The sequence below is a fragment of the Orycteropus afer genome, unplaced genomic scaffold, assembly GCF_000298275.1.
Source record: "Orycteropus afer afer isolate SDZICR_OR568_19922 unplaced genomic scaffold, OryAfe1.0 scaffold00489, whole genome shotgun sequence".
In the NCBI taxonomy this organism is placed as follows: Eukaryota; Metazoa; Chordata; class Mammalia; order Tubulidentata; family Orycteropodidae; genus Orycteropus; species Orycteropus afer.
Window position 1 is genome coordinate 1,054,645 of NW_006922076.1, and position 9,870 is coordinate 1,064,514.

General features: G+C 50.3%; 1 protein-coding gene across 1 annotated transcript in view; it reads left to right on the top strand.

Moving 5' to 3' along the window:
- LOC103209240 (splicing factor SWAP) overlaps nucleotides 1–9,870 on the top strand; it is a 95,117-nt gene that overhangs the window by 81,532 nt on the left and 3,715 nt on the right. The window contains exon 15 of the mRNA XM_007955030.1: nucleotides 6,334–6,459. Coding sequence (XP_007953221.1) covers nucleotides 6,334–6,459 — 126 coding nt within the window. The remainder of the gene's footprint in view (nucleotides 1–6,333; nucleotides 6,460–9,870) is intronic.

Genomic DNA, 9,870 nt, shown 5'->3' on the forward strand with positions numbered 1-9,870 from the left:
TTATCCAGTCTGCAACTCTCTGTCTCTTGAGTGGTACATTTAATCCATTAACATTCAGTGTAATTATTGACTAGTATGAATGGGTTGCTGTCACTTTGTATTGTGTTTTTTCATGGTGTCCCTGGTTTCTTTGTTCCATGTTATTTTTCGTGCTGAGCTCATTATGTTTATGAATCGTGTTATCCTTTCCTGTGTTGCTGTTGTTTTAATATTTGCTGAATATTTGTACTTGTCCTCTTTTTTGTTATGATGTGAAGGTTTATCATTTTTCTTTGAGGTTACCCTGTGATTTATAATTTTCTCCTCGAGTTTAGAACAGTTCATTCTATCTTACAACTCTCTTGATTTCCTAACCATTTAGAAGTTCTGTAACTATACAGTATTTTTTCCCTTTTTTTGTTTATAGTTGTCCTCACTTGCCAATTGATGTCTCTGGTTCCCTGTTTACAATCTTGTCAGCTCATTTTACTTTGGATATCTGTGGTTGCTGGGTTATGTCATCTTGTGTATTAATGGTCGGTTGTTACTTGCTATTTTTGGTTGTCTGCTGAAAGGACTCCATTTAGTATCTCTTGTAAGATTGGTCTGCTTTTAACAAATTCCCTTAGTTTCTGCTTACCTGTAAATCTCCTAATTTCACCATCAGATTTGAGGGACAGTTTTGCCAGGTGTATAAGTCTTGGTTGAAAATTTTACTCTTTCGGGGTTTTATGTATACCATTGTATTGCCTTCTCGCTTGCATGGTTTCTGCTGAGAAATCAGAGCTTATTCTTACTGGTTGTCCTTTGTAAGTAACTTTTTGTTTTTCCCGTGCTGCTTTCAGGATTCTTTCTTTGTCCTTGGTTTTGATGAGTTTGATGATGAAATGTCTTGGTGATTTTCTTTTGGGGTCTATCCTGTTTGGGGTTCGTTGGACTTCCTGAGTGGATATATTCTCATCTTTCATCCTATCAGGGATGTTCTCCTACAACAAATCTTGGACGGTTTTCTCAGTTGTTTTATTTTTGTCTTCCTGTTCTGGAATTCCAATGACATGTAGGTTATTCCTTTCCCACATGAATCTTTGGCTTTCTTCATTTAGTTTTGATCTTTTTTCTGACTGATCTCTTTCCAAAGAAGTATTCAGGTATTTGTCTTCAATCTCATTAATTCTGTCTTCCATTGCATCAATTCTACTCCTTTGCCCTTCCAATATGTTATCTATTTCTGACAATTTAGTATTAATCTTCTGGATTTCTATCTGTAGATTTTTAATCATTTCTGATTTTTCACTTATTTTGTCATTTTGTTCTTATATTTTCTTCCAAAATTCTTCTAGGGTTTTGTCTGTGTTTGGCTCGGTCTGTCTCTCAATCCTTTGAAAATACCTAAATATAATTCTTTTGAATTCCTTATCAGAGAGTTCCAGTGCTGCTTCTTCCTCAGGGATGTGTTCTGAGTGTGTATCCTGCTCCCTTGTTTCTACCACTTTATCTTGCTTCTTTGTGTGGACTGTGATGGTCTGTTGTCTTGGAGACATCGTGGTGTTATATTTAGATCTCTGTTAACTGTTTGTGAAGAGTAGCCAACGGTGATTCAGGCTCTTGGTGGTTTTTTATCGTTGGCCTTTCCAGTTCTTTGGGTCCAGAATGTCCTTGGGGTTACTGGCAAGTGGAGCCTGTTCTTAAGCCCCTGGAATCTGGGAGAACGCTGTTGCTTTAAATATCCAAAATGGTCAAGCCGCTTGTAAACATTCAAAATGGCTGTGCCCTCCGGACAGACAGAAGTCCACAGCTCAGCCCGCCTCCTCTTTGCTGCCTCCCCTTTTATTCCCCAGCCATCAGAGCAGTCCTCCGTGCAGTCCCTGGCTAGCAGACTGATTTTTAGGTTAATTCTTAGGTCCTACCACCACTCGGCAATATCCAAGCAGAGCTGAGGATTCTGAGAACTGTCAAAGCGTCTTCCTACCAGGAACTGGGGTAGTGTCACCTCATGACGGAAACACAGGCTTCAGTTAAGTCAACCACCCGAGAAGTTCACTAAGTGAGATCGTTGGTCTTTGATTTTGTTTAGCTAAAAACACGGTGTAGCTTTATTACAAAATAAAAATAGTAACATAATGAAACCCAGCCTTCCAGGTGTTTGATGGTTTGCTGTCCCTGAGGGCTGCTCTCCTGGGAACAAACCCAGGTTCTGTGTGTATCCACCACTCCCCTCAACAGTGCCGCTTCAGAGGGTCTCAGGAGAAGTGCATGAGAGGCCAGTTCTGGGGCAGATGAGGCTGACAAGTTGGCTTGGGCTCAGGTTGCCTGTCATGTGGCCTTTGGCCTTGCCTCTCGCTCTGCAGAGTTGCAGTGCCCTGCACTGGTTACACACCTCCGTTATTCATCCAGACGGCCTGGCACAGAGGACTTCAGGGCTCCAGTGACTTCACGTGTGCCCGCCCTAACATGGGGTGGATTGCTGTTCTCAGTAATCTACACTGTAGAATATGAAAACCGGTGAAAGTTTAACCCAAGTACTACTTACGTGGTCCGTGTTATTGTTGTAATTCTTCTTTAACTGTCTGTCTGTTCAGGTAGACTAACCCAATACAGACATAATGTCTGTGTAGGACATGGGATGCTTGTTGCTGGGGCTTGTTTCTGAATGAGCACTACCAGCTCAAAGTACCAAGCCATGTTCTTTAGTATTTCCGATCATGCTGGGACACTGCCGTGGAATCCAGGTTCTTTCACATGTTGAACCGCTAAAGTTGTATATCAAGTGTCGAAAGCTAACATTTAAAAAGCCTTTTTATACCAAAGAAGTTTTATTTATGTGGAGTGTCTTACAATCAAAATCCCATTTATTCAGTATGTCTAATAAATAACCACGATTGCCATCAGCACGTTACTCTCAGAAGTCTTTAAAGTGTAAAGTAGTTTTTCCCTTGGCATGTTTTGTGTTTTCATTGGTACTTGTACATCCTCCAAGCTTCTCAGCCTTCGTGGGATGAACTGTGTTACGTCCTCATGCAGTTTACTTCCTAAAATTAAAAGTTTATTTTAATGGTTTAGAGGGAGCTCTGGTAGCATAGTGCCTAAGGCACTTGACTACTAACCAGAAGGCTGGCAGTTCAAACCCACCAGCCACTCCTCAGAAGGAAGGTTGGACAGTCTACTTCCTTAGTGATACTGCCTCGGCAACCCAAGGAGGGGTTGCTGTGAGTCCGGTTGACTGGATGGCACATAACAACAATGGTTTAGATACTTTTTAGCCAAACTTTTTCAGACTAAAGGTTGAAGCTGAGTCTTTGTTTAAAACTTGTGGAGTCACCTTTGGTGTGACTCTGTCCCCCAGTCCGTGTGTCACTAGTAACTTGTGGAGGCAGCTTTGGTGTGGGTCTGTCCCGCAGTCCGTGTGCACGGGTAACTCGTGAGCCGGCTCTGGTGTGGGTCTGTCCCGCAGTCCGTGTGCATGGGTAACTCATGAGCCGGCTCTGGTGTGGGTCTGTCCCCCGGTCCGTGTGTCACGGTTAACTCGTGAGCCGGCTCTGGTGTGGGTCTGTCCCGCGGTCCGTGTGCACGGGTAACTCGTGAGCCGGCTCTGGTGTGGGTCTGTCCCCCGGTCCGTGTGTCACAGGTAACTCGTGAGCCGGCTCTGGTGTGGGTCTGTCCCCCGGTCCGTGTGTCACGGGTAACTCGTGAGCCGGCTCTGGTGTGGGTCTGTCCCCCAGTCCATGTGCACGGGTGTCTGCATCTCTGTAGAGCTACGCCAGCTTTTGGGGTCCTGTGTAGCCTCCTGAATCCCAGTGTTTCAGGATGTCTTAGATGGAGAGCAACACTGCCTTGTAGACATTCACTCCCTGAGTGATCAAGAGGCTGGGAGCTGGGGTTACCTCAGAAAGAACCCGATCAGGCAGAGTTGGGGTCATAGGTCACTGTGAAATAGGGATTCTGACCGCCCTACCCCCACTGATAACAGCACGGCCAACAGTAAAGTAGTTAACGGCAGCTGAGGTGAGTCTCTCACTTGGTGGCTGTCAGAGTGCAGCCAGTGGCTCTGTGGTGGTGAAGGGACATAACCCCCAGTGAGACAGCTGAGTGGCCTGTAGTCCACGGTGGAAAGGGGCGAGGGCCGGGGCACCCAGCCTGCAGAAAGCTGTTACACAGCAGTCAGTGGGTGAAATCCAGCCCTTTGTTTAAACTTGAGAGAAGCACAGAGCTGGCCTCCCACTCAGTGTTCAGCCCAGTTACGGTCCAGACCTTGCTGCTGCCTCCGCTCTCCAGCGGGCCGCTCCTGAGGCCTGGGAGTGCACAGGCCACGTGAGAGGAGGGAGTCGGCGAGGAAGGGGTTGAACGCTGGTGACAAGAAGCTTATAAGCACAGTCACTACCATTAGATAAAATTTCTGGAATGTTACCATTGAAAAATAGCTCCTTATGCCTTTACTTAAAAAGCAACCCATTAAGATGATTCAGGATGAAAGGCTGAGCTCACAGTGGTCGAGAAGTGTTCAGATGACCTCTGGCCTCGGTGACCAAAAACCAGCTCCCATTTCTACACCGTGTTGAGGCAGCGATGTCACAGGCAGGATGAGACAATAAGAAGCTTGGAGCTTCTTTTGTTCAAGTGCATCTCAGGATTTTCTGATGTTGTTCGCTGGCCCCAGTTCCAGGTGGGGCTTTGTCCCCAGGTAACTCAGAATCCAGCATTGGCAGCCACTTTACAAAGAAACCTGATACTGATGATGAGCGTGTTAGGTGCCATCGGGTCAGCTCCAACTCACAGTGGCCCTGTGGACAATGGAATGAAACCCTAGTACTGACAGCCCCAGCCCTGGTACTGACAGCCCCAGTCCCCTGGTACTGACAGCCACTGCAAAACGGTAGTGTATTTGAAAGTTCTGACTCGGCAGGCCTTAGACTCTGACTGATTTCTCCTGAGTCCTGGGTTTTTATAGAATGCCACCTGTAAGCTTCCTGTGAGGTGCTGTAGCTTTGACCAAGGTGCAGCGGTTTTTCAGGACTCTGGCTTCTGCTGGACCCGCCCAGTTCACTGTCGAGCACCGGTGGTGGCCGAGCAGGAGCGCCCTTGGGGAGCCTCAGCCACAAAAGATTTCGCTCCTGGAGCTCTTTAGAGGATGGCTGGTGAACTGCCAGAGTCTTCTGGCTCACCTGTGTCACCTCTGTGACGCATTCAGGAAAGGCTGGGGGGCAGGCAAAGTGCGGGCGGAGTTACAAGCAGTCAATGTTGCCAGCAAGCACTGTTACCCAGGCCACCCAGTTTGGGGCTGTCACATTGCTTCATGGATGACCCAGGGGGTGGAGTGTGATGATGAGGTCATCTTGGGAACAGCCCCACATAGTAGTTTTGGGTTTTATCTCAATTAAAATGCTTCAGTGTCAAATTTTTTAAAAGGCGAAATCAAACTGCTCTTCTTTATATTATTTTCAAGTGGGTTGTCATGGAAACAGGAGAGGTGTTTGGGGGAGTTTTTTCCTGCTTATTGCAGGTCTTCTCAAAGCAGTGATTTTACTGAGGGAAAGCAGAATGAAGACAAAAGCGCTAAGCCCCCCAGCAGGGGCCCTGCATTTCAGACCTGGCCGCTGCGGGTGAAGGTCCCCGCGGGCTCCCACACTGACATGAGGGTCCTTCGTGCCTGTGCTGTGCTCGGGCAGACACGGTCTCTTCAGGCACACCAAGTGCAGGAGCAACATACTAACGGATGGTTTTGCGTCCACGAAATCTGCTCAGCTCAAGTTGTTAAAATTATCGTGAGAATGGCATGTTCAGGATTGGAGGTTGCAGGCTTAGTGTCCGTGCCCCCATAGCCAGTTCTTGATTATTTGTGCTTATAGACTCCCAAGAGGAGTGGGAGCAAAAGACATTTCCAGGTGGCCTGTCTAGTTTTTGCCTGCACTTATTGCCAGTTTTTAGAACAAGAGAAATGAATGTCCCCCTTGCAGTTCACTGCTTTTGATAGAAATATTGGTAAGGTGACGATTCTAGGTCAATAAATGGACGAGGGCGGGAGGAAGGAGGAGAGACCGCAGCTCTGAGTTGGCCGTGGGCTGTGTGGTCAGGCTGTTCATGTTGAGAACCGGTGGCTGTCGGCCATTTGAACTGGCCACTCTCAGCCTCCAGCATGAGGCCGATGCACGCTCTGGTTGGGAGCTCAGTGCTGCTGTGGTCAGGAGAGGTGTCTGTGCAGGTGAGCAGGCCCGCCAAGGGGAGCCTGAGCCCCAGCACCTGCAGAGGCTGTGCCTTCAGGCCTGCATACTCCAGTCTGGTCTCTGCTTGGCCGTAGCAGGTGGTATTGGGCCAGCCATACCCAAGAGCTGAAAGAAAGCCTCTGCCTCTTGTGTTCAGGTCCCGGTCCCGGTCTCCTCGGAGAAGGGTGCACTCTCCAGAGCGGCGCAGGGAAGAGCGGAGCGTCCCCACTGCCTACCGTGTGAGCAACAGCCCCGGGATCAGCCGGAAGCGGACGCGCTCCAGGTAGGCGCGGGTGGTGCCGGGAAGGGAAGTGGAGGACGTAGGCTGGGAAGGATGTGCAGACCCCGTTGTGGTGCGCTCCTCTTTGTAGTGCTTCGCACGGTGAAGGTTTGTGACCACCCTGCAGGCAGCAGGTCTGTCGGTGCCCTCTTTCCAGTACCATGTGCTCACTTCATGTCCCTGGGTCACGTGTTAAATCTTCCTCACGCTATTTCAGACTGTCATCATGCTGTTGCACGCTTCATAGATGACAGTTCTGTGTCGACATAATTTTATATGCACGGGGAAACCAGAAATGTGGTGCAGCCTTTTTTAATGTGGAGGTCTGGAGCCAAGCCCGCAGCATCTCCAAGGTGTGACTCGCAGGACTCGTGCAGGCCTGAACAGGCACAAACCGCAAACACCAGCATCCAGCGACTGGGGCCTCAGCAACAGGAGTGGCCCGTGAGCCTTCTGTAGCCTCGCATTTCACAGTGCCGTGCCAGCGCCCCGACGCGAGGCTCAGAGAGGCAGGGTCCAGAGCTTGTGCGTCACAGTGTAGGACAGCGTGGGGTGCCCCTCTCCCTGCGGAGACACTCACCTGTCTCCCAGCACTTTTCATCTGCTAGAGACCCTGGCCAGCCAGCAGTTCACATCGCCCCTTGCTCAGAGGCGGCTCTGGAGAGGCTCTGAGGGGACGTTCTGCTATCATTGGCCTGGTACACCGTGGTTTCTGTGAACCAGTCACAGGTGAGCTCTTCTTGCTAGAACAGAACTCTCCGGCCCTGTGGCACCACCTGGTTCGGCTAAGCTCACACGCCAGCTCACTCCGTGTCAGTTGGTCCTGCCCAGGCACACGTGGCTGTCCCATGAAACCCACGTGAGGTTTTCCCCCCACGCACCGTTGTCTCGCAGTTGAAGTTCATCCCCCTTGGTTTACGGAGAGTCTGTTCTGAAGGGGACGCTGGGCCGACGATCTCTCCTCACTTCTTGCTGGGCCCTCCCTTGGCCGTTGCTTGATGAGAGACACACAGAGATGGCAATGACTCTGGGACCGTGAGCGCCCTCAGACCCCGCCCAGACCCAGGCGGTCTTTCCAACATTGTCATTGGGGCATCAGTAAGACGTGTGTCCCAGTGAATGGCATTAAGCCCTGTGGACCTAGCTCAGCAGGGGTGAACAGACTCAGTGTTATCTCCCGATGGGCTCTGCCAGTCAGGGCAGAGCCAGCTGTATCAGCAATTGAATTTTATTAACCCTGTGGTCAGAGTGTACCCTTCCACCTTCTGTCCCAGAGTCTCTGCTCTAGTTCAGTGGCAGGTGAGTAATCAGTACCATGGACCGTCACCCAGCCTAACAAGATCACCCTGACAGTGGAAGTCATTGCCGACACAGGTGACAGTGGTTTCTGACAACTGGCCAACAAAGGCTTCTGTCACGACTTTCAGAAGAAATGTAAACTTCCAGAACAGTTAAAGAGGAACAGTGCAGGGACCCCGTCGGTGCACATTGCCTTCACGTTGCTGCAGTGAGTAGCTCATGTCTGCGTTCTCTCTGCAGGTAGAGCTGCTTTGACCTGGTAGGCGTGGGCGTGCTTTCTCCTCCTTGCCACGGTAAACTAAGCTGCAGGCTGCATGACACTTCCCCTGAACACACTCCTGTGGCTCACGTACAAGGACATGCTGTTCTCTGGCCAGTGTTGTCACTGTACCCCAGAATCACCTAACTCAGCCTGTGACAGCATTCATAGCCACGGTGTGAGGCACATGGAACAGATGAAAGTGCAGAGGTTGCAAAGGAAGACTAGCCTTTTACTTAATTACATCAGGTCCTGCAGCATCTATGGGGCACCTGCCAGAACTGAAAAATGAACTTAGCAAAGAGGTAGGAGGCTCTTTCTACATACCACCCACTGCCATGGAGTCCATTGCAACTCATCAAGACCCTGTAGGACAGAGTAGAACTACCCCATAGGGTTCCAAGGCTGTCAGTCTTTACGGAAGCAGACTGCCACATCTTTCTCTCGTGGAGCAGGGGTGGGTTCAAATTGCCAACCTTTCAGTTCACTGCTGAGCACTTGACCACTGTGCCAGTCTATATACAGACCTAGAATGTTTAATATGTGAAATTGAAAACAATACCAATATCATAGTATCAAAAGTACGCACACTGCTTAGGGGTAAGTTTAACAAAATATGTGCAGAACCTTTCTGTACAGAAAACCTTAACATCTCAAAGAGAAATTTCAAAAGACATAAATGGAGAAAGAGCCACATTTATGGATTGGAAGACTGGTGTTGGTCAGATGTCTCCTCTTCCTACGTTGATCTGTGCAGCCACCCCTCCCCAATCAGAACTCTCGTGGGCTTTGTGGAAGCTGGCACACTGATCCTAAAACGTGTGGGAGAGCCCTTGCAGTCTTGCTGAGAGCAGAGGGCACTCATCCTGCCTGGTGTTGAGACCAGAGTTGGCCACGGCTGTACATACAGAACAGCAGAGAGGACGGCCCTGACGGAGACCCCAGGTGGTCACAGCCTGTCCCAGCGAGGCCGGAGCAGGCCAGCGCGGAGAGGAGAGGCATCTGTCAAAGGTAGCTGGAACCACCGAGTGTCAGGCTGGGCCAGAAGCAAACTGTGCACCATACACACACATTCATTCCAGGTGGGTGACGGACCTGGACTGAAAACGAAAATGTGGAGCTTTCTGAAAAGAATTCAGGAGAATATTCCTGCCTTGACCGTCCTGAGAGTCTGAGGACTTTGAAAACCTCCTGTAAAAGAGAAAGCAGACTTCACTCAGATGAAGAGCGTTCCCTCCCTCAGAAGACACAGGTCAGGAACTGCACAGGCCAGCGCCAGACTGGAGAAGAGGCCGACAGCCCTCTCCAGCAAAGGCCCTGGGACATCGTGTGCACGCGGCCCAAGCACACAGGTCGGGGCCACCACGCTTAGGAGCGGGCGCGCCCCATCGTCAGGGCCGGGAGGGTCAAGTCCGGCGCCCCTCACTGTTGGCGAGGACGTGGAGTGGCTGAAGTTGCCCTGTTGGTGGGATGTGGGCACTGGACCCAGCACTTCCAGCCCGAGGCGCCTGCTCACGGTGATGAGGTCAGCAGCTGACCGCAGAAACATCGCGATTGCCCTGAATGTTTATTAACAGGCAAATTGATCAAGACGCTGAAGTGTGTTCATCCTTGTGACAGCCGTCTGCCTCGTGAGAAGAGACCAGCCACATTGGGAGAAGAGGCTCCCACATCGGGGCCACTTGGCTGAGCGCGGGAAGCCAAAACCACAAGGGGGCGGGTTCACTTCAGGACGTAGAGACGGCCACCTGTGTGCGGGGAAGGGGACGGAGGGCCGTGGAGACGGTCACCTAGTGCGGGGGAAGGGGATGGAGGGCCATAGAGACGGTCACCTGTGTGCAGGGGAGGGGGACGGA